At 35.3% G+C, this 26,665-nt stretch overlaps 1 protein-coding gene across 1 annotated transcript in view; it reads left to right on the top strand.

Moving 5' to 3' along the window:
* LOC104104297 (phytyl ester synthase 1, chloroplastic-like) overlaps positions 1-13,396 on the top strand; it is a 40,799-nt gene extending 27,403 nt beyond the window's left edge. The window contains exons 9-13 of the mRNA XM_009612349.4: positions 559-689; positions 9,587-9,956; positions 11,288-11,401; positions 12,678-12,775; positions 12,920-13,396. Coding sequence (XP_009610644.1) covers positions 559-689; positions 9,587-9,956; positions 11,288-11,401; positions 12,678-12,775; positions 12,920-13,220 — 1,014 coding nt within the window. The 3' untranslated portion in view covers positions 13,221-13,396. The remainder of the gene's footprint in view (positions 1-558; positions 690-9,586; positions 9,957-11,287; positions 11,402-12,677; positions 12,776-12,919) is intronic.
* The last annotated feature ends 13,269 nt before the right edge of the window (positions 13,397-26,665 follow it).

Below are 26,665 nucleotides of genomic sequence, written 5' to 3'. Positions count from 1 at the left end.
TTTGTAATTCTGCATCTTCTTGATGCCTTTTCTAATACAATTTACTTGATAAAAAAAAAAAAATCCACAGGATGAAATATAACAATGGCATTTTGTGTTAAATGCAAAGCTTAACTATATGAGCAGTTGATTATTATTTCTTAGTTACCTCACAGACTAGACTAGATAGGAACTAACTTTTTGTAAGTTGTATCTCATAGCACTATCTTAGTGCTGCTTTGATCAATAATTTGTTCTTAATTATTAAAAGGAAAAACACACCTGTTTCACATGGTGACAAATAAGCTAAGTTGGAAGCCACTCTTTATCCTTTTGAATATAAGGGATAATCTGGATGCATTACTTTGGTGGATGGCAAAAGCAGGCTATAGTTCTTGCTACGTGTCAATGAAACTATCTTTTTCCAATCAATATATCAGCATACAAAACTTGTTAAAATAACTGCTCGAGAGATCCTTATAAAAGGCGGGTTATATAGAGATAAGACCTTTCTAGGTTTTGGTCGATTTTCTTGTGGAAATTTTTAACCTTTCATTAACATCTAATTTAATCATGCAGGAAGATGGTATTAATCTACTATCCATCATCAAAGGTACTGGCAAATATCGTCATTCAAGGAGGCATGATTATGTCATGGATTTTCTTCCTCCAAGTATGTCAGAGTTCAAGAAGGCAATCGACAACAATAGGTAATTGAGTATAGCACTAAGTTTTATCCTCTTAGTACGGATGGACGCATGCAAGCACTTGCTTGCAGGAAATATTTGAGTATACAATTACCCTTTTCTCTTCTTTTTTTTTTCCCTTTTATTCTTCCTTGTTTATTATTTGTTTTTCCTTTTTGATCTAATTTCTTATTCTCATTATCTTCACCAAACGGAATTACTAAATAACTTAGAAATATATATATTACTGCTATGGATGGTCCGATACTGAATAAACAAGTATCTCCTATAGATGGAATTAGGTTCTCTTTCAAAAGTAATTTTGTCCCATCTGCTAGAGCTTGAATAATTCCTAAAGGGCCAGCATATTCTCTTTCTAACCAAACAATTCCTAGTACACCTATTGTGATTCCTAATACAAGAATCAAATAGGGACAAGCAGAGGCGGCTCAAGCACTTTTGTGGCCTAAAGCCAAAATTTATTTGGAGGCCTTAAATTTAAAAAATAAAAAAAATTTCCAAAAAACTTTCTACTCCATTATTTTAGTTTTTTATGATGCACAAGTATTAATAATTTTTTGTTATCGATTTGTTCTAATAATCTTTTTCGAATGATAATATAACCAACTTATTTAATCTTTCTTGAGAATTATTGATCTTAGGTAAAATTTTGTCAATTTTGATATTCAATATTTCTTTCCGTTAAGACAACTGTCATAGGAACTGTTAACATTATTTTATAAGAACTATAAGCATTCAGAAAAGAATCAAATCTTTTTATTTGATTGAATACGTCGATTAGAGTATTATTTTCTACTTGTACTATTTTGTTAATAATTTTAATATAAAAATAAGTCTAAATCATCAATGTTAGAGTGACTACTACTCCCCCCGTTCCAATTTATGTGAACCTGTTTGACTGGGCATAGAGTTTAAGAAAAAATGAAGACTTTTGGAATTTATGGTCCTATACAAGTCAAAAAGGGGCCCAAAGTATTTGTGTGGTTATAAAAGCTTCTCATTAAGGGTAGAATTGTAAGTTTAAGCTAAATTGTTACCAAATTTAGAAAGGGGTCATTCTTTTTGGAACAGACCAAAAAGGAAATAGGTTCATATAAACTGGAACATAGGGAGTATATTTTAAGGAACATTCAAGGTTAAAACAATATTTTTTTAAATTCTCTAATGATCTCAAATGTTACCACTAAAACGTTTAAATTGAACTTTTAAACTCTTGGAGAAAAAAGTAAGAAAGAAATAAAAAAAGAAAGTATGTAATCTTACCAGAGAATGAAAAAGAAAGACTGTGACTTGGATAAAATGAGAAAGAGAATGAAACAATTTACAATTATTCATGTATTACATAATAATCATTCTGATATTGATGGTTTATTCACAAATGCAACAAAATTATCTTTTCTTTTATGTGGAAATATTTACTTTTCTACTAAAAGTACTCAATATTTTTTTTAAAGAATATAAATCTATTATTACTAAAAAATGGGGTCCCTCAAATATGAGGGCCTAAAGCAAGTGTCTTACTTGCTTCACCATGGAGCCGGCACTGGGGACAAGCATCCATATGATCCCATAGACTTCTTTTAAGGATTACAATTTGGAAAAAGAATTGATAGTCTCTATTATTGCTGCATCAATTATTATTTCAACGATCAACTTCTCCCATAATGATATCCGGGAGGTCTTTGGAGAAATACCTATGGTTGGTCATTTCACCAAACACAAAGGTAAAATGACAAGGGTCGATCAAATTTGAGCTTAAGGTTAAATTTTAGAGGAAGGTTTTTCATGAATCAGACCTAATAGGACCACAATGCTCAAGTACAGGTTCCACTCCCCTGTCCACTGCACAAGAGATATCACGTCTCAAGCATTATGTTACTTTCTCATCCTTGAGCAATGAAGACATAGTCAGAAGCAAATTACTCAAAAGTAAAGGATGAATTTGTTTGCTGCTTTGTATTACCACTAAAATAACACGTCTTGGAGAATCCCTGAATGTCAAGCTAGACCTTGATGAAACTATGATTTGTTTTAGTTCGGTATCCTCCAAGGGAAAAATGTAAAACTTAGAGGGCTCAGCTACAACTATATATAAGTATAACGGTGTTTGTGAGGATTGAGGCTGAAACAATAGAAACCAATTTGAGGATTGCAGGAAGCGATGACTGAAAATAACAAAACCTTTCTTGGAGGATTGCACTACTCTTCTTTATTCATGTGTCATTTCCTTTTGCCACTTAACGTGGCACCAATAAACAGAAGTGACTTATATAACCATTCAAAAGTGATCCAATAATCTATAGGTGTTCTGACATCTTCTTTTCCGTATAATTTTCTCTCATTTTCCATCTTTTAATCCTTATACCTTTTTGTTTTATCTGATTTATTGCATATGATTAACTCTTCACTTTGTTCTCTTCCTTGTGATTACACTGGTGGTTCCGCTTTGCCACTTTTTTAGATGAAAGCATTTTAAAGTGTTTTACTTGGAATATGTGGGTTCTATTCTCTCAACTTTTCTGATCAAGGATTTTAGTGGAGAATGGTTACTGGGACAGTATTTGTAGTTTTGCTGAAGATACAACATTGTTTAGTTCGTTCAGAAATGGAACCTCCATTGTTTCCTATTTTACTATTATAGTATTCACAAATGTACATGTTAATGTTTTCATGGCAAAGTAGAGAGTCATGGCAAGGATGTTAAAAGAATATAGTTTCATACAGCAAACATATTTGTATACCTTGTCCAAATTAGAAAATGAGAAGAATATATGTACAACAGCCCTTGTAAGGTGTAAGCAGCCCAATCACAGAGGAGAAAAACCTACCTGTCAAAAAGTAGTAGAGTAGAACAGAAGATTTTTTTTATATTATCATTATTCAATCAAATGAGAGTTTTCATCAATAAATAGGTAAGTGAGAGATAAGATCTTCTCAGCAACTGTCATATCCTATTCAAATTTGAATTTAAACAAAAAACAAATCCAAACTTATCCTTATCATCCTATCTTTCTCTTTTTACCAACAAATCTTAACTCGTGCTTATTAACAAATCCTAAATATCCGTACTAGCAAATCCTATCTTATCCTTACCTTTAACTAACTTCTAACTTTCGTCAATCCCTCAAGAGTCTCATATATATCTGTGATATCCAACTTGGTTGTCAGAAATTTAAATTGTGGTCTTAGGAATATTTCGGTTAGGATGGTAGCTTAAGAAGGTATTCCTTACACTCAAAAGCAAAACAAAAGAGAAAAAAATCAGCCAAAAGAACATCTAAGCAAGTGTAGCCGCAATAGTACCAGTTTTTATATATCTGTTGGCTTTAGCTTTTCTTTAAAAGGTTGATTTCTTTTGTTGGATTAAGTTCGATCATTGACAGGGTTCAAATAAATGGTGGCCATTAAAGGAGTGGATGTTAAGCACACGGGGAAGACTCTGACTATGCTTTGGCACTAGCCCTGGGCGTGGATTCTTCTTTGATTGAAGGAATAAGTTCGCATGATACGTGTACTTTTCAGGTTCGATGATAGCGTAGCCCAATGGAAAAATCCATGAGGCTTGTTGAGACAAAGTAAATGATAAGTGCTATGGGCTTGGGCTGTAAAATAGTACCAGAGCTGGACTCCCGTAGTACAATTATGGACCAAACCTCAGTGAAGACGCCGAGTCCCTAAAGGGGGTGTATGTTATGTCCATTACAGATGGCAGGATGACGAGGGTGGATGACAGAGAAGGACTAGGAGGCTTCTAGGCTGCAAGCTTTTGAAGAAGGATGCACATGATATAGGACATAACACAAGTTCGCATGGTGTGCGCGCTTTTAGGCTCAATCATAGCGTAGCCTAAGGGACAAATCTGTGAAGTCTATTACCAGAACAGACAATACGTGCCATGGGCTTCTTCAATGATAATCTCTAATAGAGTATGATATCATGAACATGGATGATCAAAACATCAACTTCCCTTGAAATAACAACAACTACGCCTCGGTCCCAAGCAAGTTGGATAGTGAGAACCTCATTAAAGAATAGTTTGTTGGCCTTTGAGAACACTGTTTCTTTATCGACCAAGTAGATTTCTAGAACCAAGTTCTAGGTGATTGTTTGGGACAATACAAGAAATTTCTTAGTTTACATTTTTTAGAATCATACCTTTTATCAAAGTGAGGGGGAGAATCCATGTATACTTCTTCTTCAAGATCTCCATTAAGGAATACCTTATATTGAGTTTGGTCAGATGTGCAAATGCCTTTGTGCAGTTTATGCCATAGGTTTGTGTAAACCCTTCTATTACCAATTGTGCTATGTACTTCTCTAACATTGAATTATAGTGTAGACCTATCGACATACCATAGTCTTCTTTTCTTTATGAAAATCTACCACATCTCATGTCTTGTTCTTTTGAAGGGCATTCATCTTCTCAAAGATAGTTTCCTTCAATTATGGACCTTTTAATACATCCTTTACTTTTTTTGGTATTTCTATAATAAATAGCTGTGAGGTGAATGAACGAAATAAGGATGATTTCTTTTAAAAAAAGGGCCAAAACTTTGCATGATTTATTGGATATGGTCTAAAAATGCCCTCTGCTCATGATCAGAACGGTCAATTATTAATGAAATTTCTTGTCGGCTCTCTGTAAATTCCTTGGTTCGGACCGGAGAAGTAATGTCACTCGTTCATTATCGAACTGACTAGACCCTAAACACCCTCACCATTATTTTCTGGTTCAAATATACCCGTGAACAATTAAAAGGGTCTAAATATGTCCCTCGCACTAACGGCGGAAGCCATGTGTGGGTATATTTGGACAATTACATTTGTTCAAGGGCATGCTTCAAATTAATTTGTTGCTGTTGGAATTAATGCATTTCTTGGAGATTGTCCTTGACCTTGACATTTATGTTTTCTAGGAGTCTGTTATAATTTCAAGAGTATTATTTGGTTATTCAATATTATCTCTTAATTTTTCAAGAAGTCTTTTAGGAAGTTGTGATGCATGTATCTTGTTAGTTGTGCTAGTCTCTTGAATTGTTCTTTTGAATAGTACAAATGGGGATGTATTTGGTAGTTGTAATCATATTAAGTAGCCTTAAGTAGCCTAATACACCTTGAGCATTCTCTAAGAAAAGTATGATCTTCCTATTATTTCCTACAAATTGGTATCAAAAGCAGTTTTTGATCTTAATTTGGGGTTAGATAAAGAAAAATCATGGCATCAAACAAAAAAGAGGGTGCGGAATCTTCAGTTGTTCTCACTCTATTTTTTGATGGAAATGGCTTTGAATACTGGAAGATTGGAATGAGAACTTATCTCAAAGTTGAAGGCTTGTGGAATATTGTTGCAAATGGCTATGAAGAGCCAGAAGACGATGGTGCCCTTTTTTTTTTTTTTTTTTTGATGAAGTAAGAGTATTATCATTGAAAGGCATCAAGAAGATGCAAAGTAGTTACAAACACAAAAGCAATGCTAGCTCCAGTACAATGTTGGCTAAGCTAAGTTTAGGGAGCTAACAAAATCCAAAAAATTGATCGGGCAATTTACAGGGGTAAGGAAATTCCAGCTGTAAAGGCTGACTAAACAAATAGCCTTCAAAGTGTGTGTTGGAGTTGAAATTCCATCAAAACATCTGCAGTTCCTCTCATTCCATAAACACCAAATAATTCAAAAGCACAAACCAAGGTTGATTGCTAGAGGTTTCACACAAAAACTAAGTGTTGATTTCTATGACACTTTTTCTCCAGTTGCAAGACTTTGAGACAATAAAAACCTTGATTGTTGTTGCTGTACACAAGAAATGGGAGATTTTTCAACTTGATGTTAAGTCTGCATTTCTAAATGGAAAACTTGAAGAAGAAATTTATGTTGAGCAATCTCAAGGGTTTTTTGTTTAAGGTGTCTCTTTATGGGCAAAAGCAAGAACATGACATCATTATCATTGTTTGCCTCTATATATGGATGATTTGATTTTTAAAGGAAATGATTTGAAGATGATGCCGAAATTCAAGCAAGATACGATGGAGACCTATAAAATGAGTGATCTTGGATTGCTACATTATTTTTTGGGAATTGAAGTTTTTCATGTGATAGAAGGGATGCTTATTTCTCAGAAGAAGTATACTAAAATGATTCTTCAAAAATTTAAAATGATGGATTGCAGGTCTTTGGCCACACCATTAGCAGCAAATGAAAAGATGATGGAGTAAAGAAGGCTAATAGCTCACTCTATAGGCGCTTGATTGGGAACCTGCTATATGTTACTTCAACAAGACCTGACATTATGTTTGCTGCTAGTTTATTGTCCAGATTCATGCAAGAACCAAGCCAGTTCATTTTGGAGGTGCAAAGCGAGTTTTACGCTACTTGCAAGGAACAACAGATTATGGGATAATGTACAAATTTGATGGAGCTTTGGAATTAATTGACTATTACTCATCATATAGCCATCCAACCACTCATCGAGCCACAAATTCCACTAATAAGAACACTAACGGACTTATAAGTCCAAAAGCACGTGCTCACACAGCCGAAATCCCTGTGCTCAAGTTACAGTCAAAATCCGGCCTCAAGTCCTCCAGATTGGCCCATCATCAGCATATCAAAATCACATCTCGCACCTCATCCATGGAATCACAAGCCGCCGATGTACAACTGATATCGAGCGCTCACATGCGCACACGAATGTGTGGAGGAAATTCAAAAAGTTATGTTTCAAGCTGAATCAATGTCGCACGATAAGGAAAGAAATATGGGAAGTTTATCCTAAATGCCTGGTAGCCTCTCGAAGATAGGTATGGATGTCATCATACCGATCCGCAAGACTCTACTAGACACTTGCTCATGACTTGTAGAACCTATAAACCTAGAGCTCTGATACCACCTTGTCACGACCCAAAATCCAACTAGTCGTGATAGCACCTAACCCAACCCGCTAGGTAAGGCAATTAACAACTATCCAATTCTAATGAAATTTAATAAGACAAATACATAAAGAAAATATCCGAATCTTATACATTTCCCAAGGACTGGTAGTACAAATCATGAGCTTCTAAGATTAGAATTTATAAAGCTGGTATGAAATAAATACATTATCTGTCCGAAATATACATAAACAGATTTTTATATATCTAAGGCTATCATGAACAAGAGGCAGCTACAACAAGAACGTAGATACGTCTTCACATCCAGCTCCCGTCGATCCCAGCAACATCAACATCCAACATCTACACGTAAGGTGCAGAAGTGTAGTATGAGTACAACCGACCCCATGTACTCAATAAGTAACAAACCTAACCTTAGGTTAAAAGTAGTGACGAGTTGGGACGAGGGTCAAAGTCCAACACCAATAGGCAACAACAGTTTATAACAATATAATGAAAGTAATAAAAGAAGTAACTCAAAGATAAAATACTCAGCTCGTCCATAGTTTCAGAAAATTGGTCTGCTTTTCAAGTATTTCAGTGAAAACTCAAATCCTTTACCGAAATCGCCAAAAATATGAGTAAGCTTGAAAGCTGTAATTTTTTCCAAAGCTTTCAATAGGTAAATGTTTCATTTTCAAATGGCATAAGGAAAATACATCTATATATATATATATATATATATATATATATATATATATATATATATATATATATGTGTGTGTGTGTGTGTGTGTGTGTGTGCGTGTGTGAGAGAGAGAGAGAGAGAGAGAGAGAGAGAGAGAGAGAGAAGTCATGAATGTTATGATACCATAAAACATGAGGAAAATGCATCTCTATGCCTGTATGCCAAGTGTGCATATCAAATGCAATGTATCTTAGAGATGATCTCATGTACTCACACTCTCAGAGTACTCAATCTCACTGTCTCATACTTTCCACTCATCATGCTCAATCACTCAACATGCTAAGTTCTTCGATATTATCTATTAGTTTTTCGAGAAGTCTTTTAGGAAGTTGTGATATGTGTATCTTGTTAGTTATGCAAGATTCTTGAATTGTTTTTTGAATAGTATAAATAGGGATGTATTTGGTGGTTGTAATCATATCAAGTGGCCTTAAGTAGCCTGATAGAACTTGAGCATTTTCTAAGAAAAAATATTCTCTTCCTATTCTTACCTACAATTGCTGAACACCTATACTTTATCCACTTGGCATAATACACAACTGTTGAGAAAAAACACAAATGCTTCAAGTTTCTTTTGTGTATATATATATATGTGTGTGTGTGTGTGTGTACGTATGTATGTATGTATGTATGTATGTATTTATGTATTTATGTATGTATTTATGTATGTATGCTGATGGGAATGTTTCATACATGCACGAAGATATGCTCTAAGAGCAATCTAGAATTAAAAGGATTCAACAGATTTTTACTTTAGCTCAGACTTAGAATCCCTTGAAACATATATAGTTTTTACCTGATGACTTGTGAAGTTTAGTTTGATTACCTGTTGGACTCTTGGCTTTGTTTCAACGAGGGCCCTTTATGAACAATTCCTAACTTCTAATTTTTCGCTGTCATCGTCATAGTGCATCTCATGCTCCTTATTTGAAATCAAATGGAAAAACGATTCTTAACTTATTGTTATGAACAAATCCTAACTTCTAATTTATCACAGTCAATGCATCTCATGCTCCTTTATTTTACTTAAATGTAAGGACAGAAGATTAACTGAATCTCATTTAGATGGTCTCCTAAGATTTTATTGATTCTGTATTTATAACCTGATGCATTTGTCTTTCTTTTCTTTTAACACTAAAAATGAATCTTATGTCCCGTCAGTACTTCTAGAGCTATCGTCCTATGGTGTAAATGCATAAATTGAGGCTAATATTATGTATAATGTATTTGCAGATGCTCATTGATATTCTGCATATTGAGGCTAATATTAAGTAATGTGTATTTGTAGATGGTATCTCAACTTTACTAGTCCAGTTATGTTGTCCACAATGGAAGATGGGAAAATAGTGAGAGGGCTAGCAGGGATCCCAGATGAAGGTCCTACATTATTGGTGGGTTATCACATGCTTATGGGTGTAGAACTTGTCCCTCTTGTGGAAGAATTTTTGAGGGAGAGAAAAATTTTAGTTCGTGGTATAGCACATCCAACATTATTTTCGCAGCTGACTGAGAATCAGACAAATGAAGTCTCGTTCTTAGATTTGCTGAGACTATACGGGGCATCGCCTGTCACAGCTAGCAACTTCTTTAAGTTGCTTTCAACAAAATCGCATGTGCTGTTGTATCCTGGTGGTGCCCGTGAAGCCTTACATCGTAAGGTGTGCTTTCATCCTGCTCTTAATTCAGTTGACCTTCTATTATACTTTTAATGTGAAGCCTTGCAAAATCTTTGTTCATGCCTTAACCTTCAAGCTGCCTAAAGTAGGACCAGATTTTGGTCAAATGCTTTCCTAGTCTAACTACTTTTTGCTACAGTTGAAATAATGGAGTTGATACTGGAAAATTATATATGTAACAGTAGGATGTATAAGGTCAGGGTATGGGATACCTCAGATGCCAGTAAACCCCTAAAAGGGGCATTTGCTATACAGCTGAGCATATATGAATTTCCATATAGCATCTGTCTGTATAGAATACGAGGTATTAATATAAATGGTGAAATCAGTTCTGGAAAGCTGTGTTTCTGTATGTATGCATGTGTGCGCATCTGCATAGCTAAAATGGTAACGTGTATTTTTGTTCAGAATCAACAGTTCGCTTTTTTCAATTTGTGTTTTTAGTCTATATAAGCTTGTATGATCAAAATGTTTATTGTATATCTAACATTTTCTATAAGATTAAGTAATTAGAGGGAGAGAATATTGTCTATTTGTGTACATTGGTAGAGGATGAAAAAAATTATTTACTTATTTCGGTCTTCTTTTGTCGATACATATTTAGGTCTTCAACATCAAGAAAATTAGAAGTACAAAATGCAAAAGATGTTTCTGACTGCTCGATGTGCATGATAATTTTGACATAATGTCAACCATGACTGTTCAAACAGTATGCTAATAGATGTACTGCAGTTGGTCCGACTCAAAAACTGCTTCATTAGGGTAACTATCATGAGTGCATCGCTGCTCTTAAATCAGGACTCCCCTAGTAAAAAGACAGTTATCCGTGCATAACATGGTCACAATTCCTCTTTGTGACTAGAAAAACTGTAATATGGCGATGGTTTTCAAAATTTCATATGACATTGCCAAACAGGTGCTTTTTTTCAGTCATTAGCTCAGAAGATTTTCTCCGAGTCGAGAAGGTCAACTTTTTCTTTAAATATTCTCCATTGAAGTAGTTGCGAGGAAAAAACAGGATATAGTACTGAAGGAGAGCTAATTAAGAAGAATCACACACTAATTTTTGCTGAAAGAAAATCGCCCCAAAAACATTTCTGACTATGGCTGTTTGTAAAGGTTTGTAATGGGGGTTGTCTTGCTGCAAATTTTAAGTCCTCGTTGCTAATTTTTAAGGGATAGTTACTAGGGAAAAGGAAGAAAGGTTGACAGCAATCTTCCAGTTTGCTTCTGATTCGCTGTGAAACTATATAACCTCAGCTACTACTTATTGTGATGTTACTTCTCAATTTGATGGTTTCAGTTTATGCCAGGGAGAAGAGTATAAGGTGATTTGGCCTGATCAACCAGAATTCGTCAGAATGGCTGCACGGTTTGCTGCTACAATCGTGCCATTTGGAGTTGTAGGAGAAGATGACATAGCACAAGTATGTTAATGATATTCCTACGTGCTACTTTCTCTAATAAGAATATAAGAAATAATGACGATTGGTTCTCTAAAATTTCTTCTGCTGAAAGAATTAATGTTGTATTCACCAGTTATTGCATTATACAATATGCGTGTTTCTCTAGTTCAGCATTATCTGAAAAACCAATTTTCTTGAAGGCAATGAAATTATGAAGGGTATAAGGTATAAAAGTAGAATCTCCGAACCATAATTATCCTCATTGCTCTTAACCAAATAACTCGTTCAATTAAGAACTACAGTAGGAAGAGAGGAAATGGCTATTCCTGATTCGTGCATTTGTATTTATCCTTCATGAAATGGCATGCTTTACTTCAGTTATGAAATACTTAGAAAATAACTGGATATCTTTTAATTTTATCCTATGTTGCTCACTATTTTTGGAGGATCCGAGTCCGCGCAATATAGATTTTATCCTATTTATGATTCAATTATTAGTTGATTGATGCTTCATTACACTTTCAAACAGCAATTTTCCATTTTAATATCTTCTTTAATCTTTATGCAATGGCATTCTTTATTTCACAACCACCTTTAAATTTCTCCTATTAATGTTTCAATTATATTTGATTTGATACTTCCATTTTAGAAGATCAAATTTTATATACATTTATACACACACACACACAGAGGGAGACACTCTATGAGGCATATTTGGGAAACCTTCTAAGGATTCTTTGTTGAAGTGTGTGCGCTTCATATCTAGGTGATGGAAATGTTGGCCCTGTATTCTATGTTTTAGTTTCTAAAATGGAACAGGCAAAAAGTAGTTTTGATGAGTTCAAAGTACTTTCATGTAATACTTACTGGTACATGGTATCCAAATGTAAAACAAAAAGAACGATATGAAGTTTATTTTCAGTAAAAGTGGATGTTTACTTCAAAACAACCCAAAATTGAATCAAACAGTACAAAATAGAAGAGTGGGAACTCATGTTGCGACTGAATGAGTGTGGTTTATGTACAAAAGCATAAGGAGTCCCGGCTTTTTGGACAGTTTGATGAGAAAAAAAGTTGCAATCTTTTAAGCACCCTCCTTCCAAGTTTTGAGACCTTGTGTAAATTGAAATTGCTTTGTTAGAGAAGTAAATATGCCTTAGGGATCACATAAGTCCCTTTTCTACTTGAAGGTCTAGAAAAGGAAACCGAACAACTGCAGGTGGTTGGTTCATAGCTGTACAGATGTCTGGTGCATCTCAGCGTTTTTCATTCTGATGTCATCTTCTTTTATTTGCAGTTGGTCCTCGACTATGATGACCTGTCAAAAGTTCCCATACTGAGTGATCGCATAAGAAATAACAATGAACGGGCAGCCAGGATGGGCGTAAGATTAAGGTAACTAATGGTTGCTTATATGCTATTGTCATGTTTAGGTAACTAATGGTTGCTTGTACGCTATTGTCATGTTTATTGTTTGCTCCAAGCTTGCTTCTTTATTTTTAAACCATCGATGCTACATGATGAACCGCCTGATTACAGGGCTGACATGACAGGGGAGGTCGCCAACCAAACATTATATGTTCCAGGCCTTTTACCAAAGGTTCCCGGGCGTTTTTACTACTTGTTTGGAAAACCTGTTCATACAAAGGGAAGGCAGGAGATGTTGAAAGACAGAGAAAAGGCAAGAGAATTGTATTTGCAGATAAAAGCTGAAGTTCAAAATAGTATGAACTACTTGCTTAAAAAGAGAGAGGAGGATCCCTATAGAAACATCATTGATAGGACCGTATATAAGGCATTTTCTTCTATTTTTGATGAAGTCCCAACATTTGAATATTAGCAGTAGATTTTATTGGTTTTTTTGTTTCTTTTTAAATATTAGCATATAGGAATTCATTCATCAGTGTAATGTACCAAGGTGATGGTGGAATTTCTCTTGTAATTGCAAAAAAATACAAGATGTAAATACATATACATTGAGTCCAATTAAGAAAAGTGTCATAAGATTCTAACAAATCTGCTACATATACCGGGCCTATGTACATTACTAAGAAGTAGGTCTTAGCTCATTTTTGTAACACTCCCCTCAAAACGGGGCGTTAGCTTTTTACAAAAGCAATCAACTTGAGCTCCATTCTACGCTATTGTGAATACATCAGCTAGTTGCTATTTTATCTTCACATAACAACTGAAAATCATGTTTTCTTGAATCTTCTCACAATAAAATGAAAATCAATCTCAATATGTTTTGTTCTTTTATGATATACAAGGGCAACTTGATTATAGCTCCTAAGTTTTGCTGGTGTAGGATGCTTCGCTCTAGTTTCAGTCAAAAGATGATGTGTCCACATAATCTCACATGAGGACTATGCCATAGCTTTGAATTCAAATTCTGCATTTGGTTGAGATGCAATTCGTTTCTTACTTTTTCACTATATCAAGTTTTCACCAACAAAGATACGGTAGTCGGTAGTAGACTTTTATTAATCTTAGTGTTGGAAATACACCCTCAAGCCAATCATATTAAGATGTGATAGGTACATTATTGTAACAAATCTTTTCATTATATGTATGATTATAATAAAGGCAATCTTCATCATCTTGTTGTGTCTTGTTTATATATAATTTGAAGACGATGATGAAATCCTTGAATTAGGGAAACGAATTTGAGGGTTATGCTAGCAATCATACCAATGAGACCTTGATGCCTCGAAAGCCCTACTCTTAAACATTTTGTCGTTATGATTTTTTGAGAATGGGTACTGGTAAACCAGTTAGATTGGCACATTCTACGCATGGAGAGTGTGGTTAATCTCATATCCGCTTGTATATGTGTTTATTTTATTATACTTGGAGCCAAATCTCTCCACTATAAAGAGGCTTGGTTATTATTTCTGTAAGGACATCTTTTTTCTGAGATTTACATTATAGCAAAAGTATTATTTCCTCTACAAGAAAGGGTGATCATTACAGTTTCTTAGACTGATTCTATTTTTGTTAAATCCTAAGTGAACTGTTCATGATTGCCTTGTCTAGATTACTTTTTCTCCAATCCATATTCACATTTTTATTTATCTTTGCATTTTGTGTTAAGTTGTACCACATATCTTCGGAACTGCGTATAAATTCAACTCTATCCATTTTTCGGGTAAACAATATGTAACACTAATTAAAGAATATGGGTGCTCATTAGATAATGAGCTCACTGGATTGACTAATTTTTTTAGAAAACCTTAATGAACGCTTGTCAATAATGAAGTACTCATGTGGAGGTTGTGCAAGTGATCCTTAAACCTAAGATCGCCATAGTATCTTATATGTACCAACCTATACGTTGATTTACCTTAGGCGCATCATGTATGGATGTTCATTATCACGCTCCAACCTTAGTGAGCGCGACACAACATGTGCCTTAAACTTGTAACCAGGTGGACCAGTCATTCCTTTACGCTTAGACTTGGAGAATACATAATTTATGATAACAATAAATCTTTAAGAAATTAAATCATATACATTTGGCTCAATGGCCCAAAAACCTTCTCAATACATTATACATAATTTTCATGAATAAATGATAATGCTCTAAACTTAAATACATGCCCACAATGTACATGGAGATTCTATGACAATGGATAACTAAGTACATAAATAAACTAGACTCAAATTACCCACAGGAACTATAGCGGGCTCTTTATAGTAGTTGAAGATGGCATGGAGGAGCCTAGCAAAAATCTATATCATCCAGTACTAGCAATACCTTGTAACGACCCGACCAGTCCTTTTGTGTATTTGAGTCCCGTTTCCCCTTTTGATGCTTCACACATGTATATTTGTGGTTTTATGACTTGCGGGTCGGTTTCGTTTCGAAAAGGTTTTGGGTTGATTTGGACCATTTGATTCTTGATTTAGAAGCCTAAGTTGAAAATATTGACCAAGGTATGACTTTTGTGAAAATAACCCTGGAACGGTGTTTTGATAAAATTAATAGGTTCGTATCGTAATTTTGGACTTAGGCGTATGCCTGGTGTAACACTCCGTAAATTCAGACTATGTGTGGACATGTTAAATGAGTATTAATGTTATATTTTAGACATATGAAGTCATATCGGAATGAGTATGGGTGGAAATAGTCATTTGGAATCAAGACGAAGAGTGAGGTGCATAAGATTCGATAAAATCAACTAAGTTTATGGAAGGTCTATCTTTCAGCCTGATTTCATAATATTCTGTTAGGAATTGGAGACACTTAAAAACATAAAAATTTTAGCCCTTTGAAATAGCTTTCCAACGATATATTTTGGAGCCCAAACGGATCTTTGTGAAAAATTTTATGTGTGTTTTACTGGACAATGCGCTGTATGTGTGCCCATGTGCGCGCCCGGATGTTCCCATGCACGGCCGCGCACTTTTGGCAGTGCTACTGCCCTGAGGCGCATTTAGGTGCGCGTTTGGGCCTTTAGGTGTGCAGGAGCGCACCCGGGGGGTCATTTTATAAGCCCTACTTCGTTTCCTACACCCCAAAATACAAAAATTTGCTCTAGAAAGGGAAGCTCTCAAGAACCAAACTCCTCAAAGGTCCCTCCACCATCCAAGGTGAGTTCTAATGGTTATTCTAAGTTAATTTTAATTCTCCAATACCTTATAAACATGGGTAAACCCTTCAAATTATTAGATATTCGATTGGGACATCATTGTTGAGAAAAGAAACCCTAGAACTCAAATTCAAGATGATTGAACGTCAAAAGGTAATATCTTCACCCTCTAATTGATTATAGTATTGGATTAATGATTATAGACTCTAAGTTCATGAGATATGAGTTGATGGGTTTGATAGAAAAGCATGAATAGTTATAGGTTTGGGTTGTTGGTTATTGATTGTTGGTTAAGGGTGTTGTTTATCTTATGGGTGATGAAGAATGATATTGATTATAGCAATTTGAGATTTTAGAATTATCTAGGAGCAAGAGAATTGGTTATTGGATGTAGAAATACCATTAATAAGGGCTATGAATCTTTATGTCCACCAAGTATTGATAAAATGCCTAAGTGACCAAAATATGAGTATTATTGCTAATATAGAATTCCTTTGACTTGTATTGATGTAGATTAAAGTTGAAAGGGTTGATGAATGTTGTATTATGCTCAAGAGAAGGAACTTAAGGTATGTGAGGCTAACTCTCTACGTTTGGGAATGTTAATGATTCTCTCTACACTACGTTTCTTTTACAACGTTACTAATTGCCTCTGAAATATAGAAGCTTAGTGCCTTGAATAGTTGCAGAACTTCTATTCTCTATCTTCATAATTCGTTCATGACTTTCATTCTGAATGTTATGAGCTCAATGTGTAATCAATATAGACTTGTATTTGATGCCCATGAGTCTCAGTCTAGATTACTCAGCATGTCATAACCAGTTGAAACTTCAATTCTCATAATCAGTTCATGAATACATGTCTCAGTCTAGTTCTATTCAGCATTCCAATATCATGTAACTCAGTATGGTTCAGTATTTCAGTATCATGTGTTGCAGTATGATTCTCAATTTCTGATTTTAAATCCTTGAATATTTAACACCTGTATTTGGGCCTGAGGCCGCAGTTTATGCTTTATGCATCTTTGGGCCTGAAACCGCAGTTTATGCTTTATGCATCTTTGGGCCTGAGGCCGTAGTTATGTATACGTATACTTGGGCCCGAGGCCGCAGTTTGTGCACATATATATTGGGCATGAGGCCGCAGTTTATTCATTCAGATAAATAAGTGGTTCATCATTCAGAAGAAAAAGTATTCATATCCTTACTTCCTTTGTTCATTTCAGTTATCAGTTATCAGTTATCAGATATTAGTTAGCACTTTAGTTATCAGTTATCAATTCAGTTTTAGTTTCAGCATTTACAGTTCTTTCTTTTAGTTGCTTTACATACCAATGCGATTCAAATGTACTGGCGTCCCTTTCACCCGGGGCCTGCATCTCACGATGCAGGTAATGATTTATAGGTTGATAATTCAGAGCGCTAGGATTCTCGTACCAGCTATTTGGTGAGCTCCAGTTCTTTCGGGGCATTATCATTACTTTAGAGTCTTTCAGTATTTACAGACAATCAATATTTCAGTACTTCATTAAAGGCTTCATAGATTAGAGTAACAATTAGACAGAGTCGCATGCTTTTCATGTTAAGCAATGTTGACTACAAATATGTTTCAGACCTATATTAGTGTTTCCACACTTGATTTATATCATTCAGACTTTCAGTGTATCAACATGTGTTAGTTTATCTTCCGTATTTAGTATGTTATGATATCACATGCTGATTCTGCCAACCAGTTAGTTCGCTCGGTCACATATAGTCAGGCACCAGATGTCGTGTTATGTCCAGGCCCAGGTTCGGGGCATGACAAAGCTTGGTATCAGAGTACTATGTTCAAGTGTCCTAGAGAGTTTATAAAGCCGTGTCCAGTGGAGTTTCCTTTATATGTATGTGCCGTCCATGCATATAAATGGTTAACTACCAAGACATTTAGGATTGTCTCATTATTTCTATTCTAGATCAAGAGTAGAGCAATAAGTAACCTTCTCTTCCTACAGAATTCTAGATGTATCGAATACCCAAGCGACGGGCAGGAAAAACCCAAGGTCCTAGAGAGGATGATTGCCCATTGGGGTATAATTATGGAGTACAGATTGGTAACAAATGAGACTTGAGAGGATGTTGAAAGTGGGATGCAATGGATAGTAGTACATATTAGAGAATAAACTTATCAAAAAGTACAAAAATAGTTATCATGTTTTATAGTTATCAGTTTTCCTCAATTACCAGTTATACAGTTTTTCAGTTAGCATGTTTATTTTTATTCAGTATGATTGTATTCAGTTATATGTTTATAATTACCAGATATCTAATTTTCAGTGTATCAAAATTCTGGTGACTTATGAGTATACAGTAATGCCTATGAGTGCTAAAAGAAAATGCAAGTAACAATGATTATAGCAAAAGCTTTGCACGTTTTAGGTTCGGATTAAGACCCAAGACTTACCAGATTGTGGAAGAAGTGATTTATCAGATGATGGTACACTCTGAAAGAGAAGTTTGTATATGGTAGTGTATCTGTATGTGTTTTACTTCACAGAACAATTTCATTTTAATTATTGGAAATGGAGCCACGGGTGGGATGATGATAATTTAGATATCAGACCCCACAATGTAACATGTTAAGAATTTAATCACAGCGAGCATAGAATTGATCACTATTGTTTTGGATGGAAAAGAGCTTAAGGGCAAAATACCTAGGAGTCAGAAACGTTTGTTATTGCCAAAGATGTATTTTTTCACACGACTCATGCATATGACTAAGAAGTTATGATGTATGAAATAAGAATCAAGAGCAACCGATATTGAATTTTAGGGAATGATTTAAGTTGTTCATATTTATTTAAATTAGAACTAGAAAGTACCACGTTAGTAAGTTACTATAAGAAGAAGTTATTATTGTGAGATAAAAGATATGACATTTCCTCTTTAGGTGATGTGACTAAGTATCTACCCTGGATGTTTATAGTCTGATATGATTTTGAAATATATAGAAAGTTTGGGGTTAGATATTTCGATTTCGTTTAAGACATATGAAATTTCCCTAAGTATGATCTATGTACATAGTTAAAAAAAAGTATGCGACCGTTGAATAGGGTCGGATAGTGAGGGAAATTAGGAATAACCTTATGCTTAACTTAGTTATTCAAAGCATAACAGGTGGTTAGTAAATGAATAATATGTAAGTTTTGAGTAGATATAGTGAATTAGCAATTTCAGCAGAGCTAGTAGAGGTGCAATTTGATTTACTTAGCCAGGTTAGCTCTAATGAGTGGATGACAATTTGAAATACCGAATGTGTGTTAGAACCCAAAGACTTTAAGTTAAACCCGAAGTACAATGACAGTGGAAGAAAAAAAATCAATTAGGCAGTAAGAGAGCAAGATACAGAAGAATAGCCTTTAAGAGTTATTGAAAAGGGGGTTCTCCAAGATTGGCAGTGTGAGCAGAGTTAAATCATTAAGATTGTGTATGATAGTTGTGAATACATTAGCATTCCATTTATGTAGGTAATATAGTTTTTCCTAGTAAGAAGGATTGCTCAAAAGTAAGTCGGAAGGTGAGTCTTCATTGACGTAAAGTGCAAAGAATTACAGAAGATAAGAAAAAGTTGTTCGGATCCCAACAAAAGAGAAGAATCCACAAGTAGAAAACCTTAACCTTTGGTCTAAGAGAGAGATGTGAAAATCGTCAGTAAGTCTGGTTAGAGATTTTAAACCCACATAGTTAGCATGAGATATAAAAACTATAAAATCATGCCTAGTTATGTATCATGAGGGTAGTGCCATTACATGAGACTCTAATATTCAGAGTAGTGGTCAAAGACGTAGCTCACAACAATACTATAAGTATTTTCAGGAAGTACCTTAAAAAGATAATCAAGTATGTGGAGTATAGCTCATGATTGAGGTAGACAAGAGAACTGTGGTGAAAGAAGTTCAACACTTAGTCAAGCTAGGATTTCGACTTTCGGACACCGAAGATGGTGGAGTTGTTGTCCAGAACAAGACTTGTTCCTCCTTAGTAGCCGAAGTGAAGGAGAAACAGTTTGATGATCCCTACTTGTTGCAGGTGAAAGATATGATTCACAAACATAAGATACTGGCTTTTGTACAAAGGGGAGATGATGGTACTTTGAGGTACGAAGATGGACTGTGTATTTCAGACATAGATGGGCTTAGAGAGCGGATTATGTCTTAAGCCCGGAATTTCAAGTATTCCATTTACTCAGGTTCCACAAAGATGTATCATGGTCTTAAGGAGATTTATTGGTAGAACGACATGAAAAAGAACGTCGCATACTTTGTGGCCAAGTGTCCGAATTATTAGCAAGTGAAAGTCGAGCATCAGAAAGCCTAGTGTTTTACCACAGAATACACATATTCTTGAGTGGAGATGGTAAATATGGACTTTATAACAGGATTATCTCGCTCATTTTGAAAGCACAATTTGATTGGGTGATTGTAGATTGACTTAACAAGCCAGCTCACCTCTTGCTAGTGAGACTACAGATTCAGTAGAGGATTACGCCAAGTTATATATCCAAGAAATCGTCAGAGTGCATGGGACTCCGCTATCCATCATTTCATATCGTGGTGCTCAGTTTACAATGAACTTTTAGAAGTCCTTTCAGAAAGGATTAGGCACGTGTTTTTCATCCTCGGAGAGATGGACATGCAGAGCGTATTATTCAAACACTTGAGGATACGTCCTCGATGTTAAAGGTAATTGGGATGACCACATACCTCTCATTGAGTTTGCTAATAATAACAGCTACCATTCTAACATCAAGATGGTACCGTACGAAGCTCTGTATGAGCGAAGGTGTAGATCACTAATTGGTTGGTTCGAAGTTAGAGAAGCAGAGTTGTTGGGACCAAATTTGGTCTATAAGACTATGGAGAAAGTCAAGTTGATTCAAGAGCATTTGAAGATGGCTCAGATCCACCAAAAGTCCTATTCAGACGTGCGGCATAGAGACCTAGAGTTTCAAGTTAATGATTGGGTGTTTCTGAAAGTTTGGCCTATGAAAGTTGTTATAAGATTTGGGAAGAAAGGAATGCTCAGTCCCAGATACATCGGGTCATATAAGATCCTACGAAGGGTCAGACAAATAGCTTATGAGTTGGAGTTGCCACCAGAATTAGCGGTTGTACACCCAGTACTTCACGTGTCATGTTATGACATTCAAGTTTCCAATACTCAGATACTCATGTCAGTTTAGTACTAAGATACTCATGTCAGTTCAATACTCAGATACTCATGTCAGTCCAGTACTCAGATATTCATGCTATCTTAGTACTCAGATATTGATGTCAGTTCAGTACTCAAATATTTGTGCCAGTTCAGTATTCATATATCCATGTTAGTTTAGTATTCACGTATCCACGCCAGACCAGTATTCACGTATATATTTCATGTTATGCACATTATGATGCCCTGTGAGGCTTGTGTTATGCTATGATAGCCGGCGGGTGTTTTGGAGAAATGTTAAAGGTAACTAACCTTTTCATTCAGACCTTATATTATAATCTCCATGTCTTTCAGTATTTAGTCAGCTCAATATTAAGTTAATGCAGTAGTCATTCAGTTCAGTATCTCAGCAGTTTAGTAATTATGTATTCATTCAGTTTAGTATGCAAGTGTTCATGAAAGTTCAATGATCACATGTTTCCACCAAACCCGTTTAAGGTCCAGCGCTAGCCATAGTTACAATCAGGACAATCATTCGAGGACGAATGATCCCAAGGGGGAGATAATGTAACACTCCGTAAATTCAGACTAGGTGTGGCCATGTTAAATGAGTATTAATACTATATTTTAGACATATAAAGTCCAATCAAGATGAGTATGGGTGAAAATAGCCGTTTGGAATCAAGACGGAGAGTGAGGTGCATAAGATTAGATAAAACCGACTAAGTTTATTGAAGTTCTGTCTTTCAGCCTCATTTCATGGAATTCTGTTAGAAATTGGAGAAAACTCAAAACATAAAGGTTGTAGTCCTTTGAAATAGATTTCCAGCGATATATTGTGCAGCTCGAACGGTTCTCTGTGAAAAATTGTATGTGCGTTTTACTGGACAATGCACAATATGCGTGCCCAGGTGCACGCCCGGATGATCTCATGCGCGGCCATGCACTTGTGGAAGTGCTACTGCCCTGATGCATTCAAGTGCGCGAGAGTGCACCCGAGGGGTCATTTTATAAGCCCTACTTCGTATCCCACACCCTAAAACACAAAACTTGCTCTAGAAATGGAAGCTATCAAGAACCTAACTCCTCAAAGGTCCCTCCACCATCCGAGGTGAGTTCTAATAGTAATTATACGTTAATTTCAATTCTCCAACACCCTATTAATATGGATAAACCATTCAAATTATTTGATATTCGATTGGAACATCATTGTTGAGAAAACAAACCCGAGAACTCGAATTCAAGATGATTGTATGTCAAAAGGTAATATCTTCACCCTCTAATTGATTATAGCATTAGATTAATGATTATAGACTCTAAGTTCATGAGAAATGAGCTGATGATTTGATAGAAAAGTATGAACGATTATAGGTTTGGGTTGTTGGTTATTGATTATTGGTTAAGGGTGTTGTTTATCTTATGGGTGATGAAGAATAATATTTATTATAGCAATTGGAGATTTTAGAATTATCTAGGAGCAAGAGAATGGGTTATTGGGTGTACAAACACCATTAATAAGGGCCATGAAGCTTTATGCCCACCAAGTGTTTGATAAAATGACTAATTGACCAAAACATAAGTATTATTGCTAATATGGAATCACTTTGACTTGTATTTATATAGATTAAAGTTGAAAGGATTGGCGAATGTTGTATTATGCCCAAGAGAAGGAACTTAAAGTATGTGAGGCTAACTCTCTATGTTTGGGAATGTTAATGATTTTCCCTACACTACGTTTCTTTTACAACGTTACTAATTGCCTCTGAAATATAGCTAATCTTAGTGCCTTGAATAGTTGCAGAACTTCTATTTTCTAGCTTCATAATTCGTTCATGACTTTCATTCCGAATGTTGTGAGCTCAATGCGTAATCAATATAGACTTGTGTTCGATGCCCATTAGTCTTAGTCTAGATTACTCAGCATGTCATAACCAGTTGAAACTTCAGTTCTCATAATTAGTTCATGAATACATGTTTCAGTCTAGTTCTATTCAGCATTCCATTATCATGTAACTCAGTATGGTTCTGTATTTTAGTATCATGTATTACAGTATGATTCTCAATTCCTGATTTTAAATCCCTAAATGTTGAACACCTGTATTTGGGCTTGAGGCTGAAGTTTATGATTTATACATATTTGAGCCTGAGGCCGCAGTTTATGCTTTATGCATCTTTGGGCCTGAGGTCGTAGTTATGTATACGTATACTTAGACCCGAGGTTGCAGCTTGTGCACATATATATTGGTCATGAGGCCACAGTTTATTCATTCAGATAAACAGGTGGTTCATCATTCAGAAGAGGGAGTATTCATATTCTTAGTTTCTTTGTTCATTTCAGTTATCAGTTATTAGCTATCATTTCAGTTTCAGTTTCAACATTTATCATTTTAGTTATTAGATATAGTTATCACTTCAGTTATGAGTTATCAATTCTGTTTTAGCATTTACAGTTCTTTCTTTCAGTTGCTTTACATACCAGTAAAATTCAAATGTACTAACTTCCCTTTTGCCCGGGGCCTGCATATCACTATGCAGGTAATGATTTACAGGTTGACAATTCAGAGCGCTAGGATTCTCGTACTAGCTATTTGGTGAGCCCCAGTTCTTTCGGGGCATTATCATTACTTTAGATTCTTTCAGTATTTACAGATAGTCAGTGTTTTAGTACTTCATTAAAGGATTCATAGACTAGAGTAACAGTTAGACAGAGTCGCATGCTTTTCATGTTAAGCAATGTTGACTACATATATGTTTCATACCTATATTAGTGTTTCCGCACTTGATTAATATCATTCAGACTTTTAATATATCAACATTGTTAGTTTATCTTCTGTATTCAGTATGTTATGATATCACATCCTGATTCAGCTAGCCAGTTGGTTCGCTCGATCACTTGTAGTTAGGCACTGGGTGCCGTGTTATGTCCAGGACCAGGTTCGAGGCGTTCCACCTGGAATTGAATTCGAAGGTCCCTAGGTTGATTTGACTTGCTTTGCCAAAAGTTGGCAATTTGAGGTTTAGAAGTTTCCCTAAGTTTGACCGTAGGTTGACTTTTTAGCTATCGGGTTTGAAATTTAGTTTTGGGACTTGGAATAGGTTTGTTTTGCTATTTGGAACTTGTCCGCAAAATTTGGTGTAATTTAAAGTTGGTTTGGTAGGACTCGGACGCTTGGTTGCAATTCTAGTGGTTCTTGAACTCTTCCTTGGATTTCATGCATTTTAATGTCCGATTCGTAATTCTAGATGTTACTTTTGAGTTTTGATCACGCGAGTCAGTTCATATGATGTTTTAGACTTGTGTCGATATTTGGTTTAGAGCCGTGAGTGCTCGGATGAGTTTCAAACTTGCTTCGAAATGGTTTGGACTCAAATATAGGTTGCTGGTGTGTTGGTGTTGCAGTTATCGCAATTGTGAGCACCGACATCGCAATTACGAAGATGATAGAGGGACTTATATATCGCAATTTCTATACCTGGTTCACATTTGCGAAAATATTGGGATGAGTCGATGTCGGTCGATGGTGTGAAAACATTTTCTGATGTCGAATTCCAAAAACTAGCAGATATACTAGTCTGGGCAGGATCGCCTTTGCGACATTTTTAGTTGCATTTACGATGGGTATAGGGTTCGCAATTGCGAACCCCATGTCGCATTTGTGACTTCCCGCATAGGATGTCAGTGCCTCATTTGCGAAGCATTCTTCAGAATTGCGACATTTGTAATTGGACAAAAGGGCTGGAAGTCGGGATTTTATCTCATTTTCTCTTATTTTAGAACCCTAGACTCGGTAGAAGACGATTTGGAGAGGGGTTTTCACCTACAATCATTGGGTAAGTAGTTCTAATCAATTTCCAACTATATTTCTTGATTATATAAATGATTTAAAATTAAATTTATGAGAATGAAAGAGATTTTGGGGAACTTTTGTCTAAGTTTTGAAAAATAAAAATTTAGGATTTGATTTTGACTCGGATTTGAAAACAAAATACATATATGGACTCGTGGGGTTATGGATAGCTGAGATTTATCCTTGGAACCGGGTTTTGACTGGACGGGCCTAGGGTTGACTTTTGTTGACTTTTGGAGAATTGTGTAAAGATCACAGCTTTATTTATCGTAATTGGTTTCCCTTGCATTGTTTGATGATATTAAGTCATTTTTGGTTAGATTTGAGCCGTGTGGAGGGATGTTTTAAGGGAAAAGCTATTTTTGAGGGTTGATTTGGCCTAGTCGAGGTAATTATCTTGCCTAACCTTGTGTGGGAAAACTACCCCTTAGGATTTGTGTTATTTGAATTGTGTGAAAGATGTGTACACGAGGTGACGAGTATGTACACAAGCTTATATGTGGAATGTTGACCGGTTTAGACTCGTAGGCTCTTTCATGCATTAAAATAACATTGTCATATCATGTTATATCTTCCATTGCTAAATTACTCTTACATGCTTTACCTGATGTTGTTAACTCATGTTTTATCTTTTATTTTCAAATTTGCTCTTATATGCCTTAATTGGCATTGTTACCTCTCTTATTGTCATGTGCCTCTTTTATTGTTGAATTAATCTTACCTGAAGTTGTTTATTTCATGATATCTCTTCGTGTTGAACTATCCTTACGCATTTAGACATAGTTGCATACTATTTTTTCATTGTTAAGCTTATGTTATACACTTGGATTGGAAGTTGTCTTTTTGTGGGAATGCTCTCATTTCTCATAGGCAAAATACATAAGTTACCCCCTGAACTATGGACCAAATCCCTATTACACACTTTTTGTGGACAAAAATTACTTTACATATTTGACCTTTGCAAAGTGTGCCTAAGACACACCATATTTTATAGCTAGCGCGCGTGTTTTATACTTACAAGAGACGAGTGAATGTAAAACATTTGGGTATGGATCATTATATAAATGCTACATGTCCAGTCTTTTTAATTTTTAATTTTTTTAAAAATCATTTCTATGTTTTTCTATTTTTAATTAGGTCCTCTTCCACATCCAACCACCCCACCCATTTTTCTCATCCCTAAAATGCTTCATATGTAAATGTGCTTTAAGTTGGACAAAATCGAAAGAAAAACCAATCTAAACAAATTCAGTTTGAATCTTTCATTCGATTGGTTTAACTTTTCTAAAATTCTGGTTATGTTTTGTTCTTTCAAAAGATGGATCCGATTATCTTTATCAAAGTACTTCACATTTTATTCTTCCCCACTCCACTTATTCATGGTTAATCCCCACTCTAAAAAGATACTTAATAAAATTTTGTTTATACATTAAGCTCTGAAACACTAAAATAATTTTAGAGTTAAATTCAAATTCTAAATTTACCATTCATCTCCTCCAAGTTTGACTGAAATATTTTCAGATCTGTTAAAATCAATGGTTGATTCCTCCATTATTATTTTTTAAATAATTTTTCTCTTTCTTGTTCATTTATATTTTGTTTCCAGATCTGCTCGACACTCACCTTTCTTTTTTTCCAGAAATGCTAAAAACAAT

The sequence above is a fragment of the Nicotiana tomentosiformis genome, chromosome 6, assembly GCF_000390325.3.
Source record: "Nicotiana tomentosiformis chromosome 6, ASM39032v3, whole genome shotgun sequence".
Lineage (NCBI taxonomy): Eukaryota > Viridiplantae > Streptophyta > Magnoliopsida > Solanales > Solanaceae > Nicotiana > Nicotiana tomentosiformis.
Note: the sequence above shows the minus strand (reverse complement) of the source record. Positions and strands in the feature narration are given on the sequence as shown.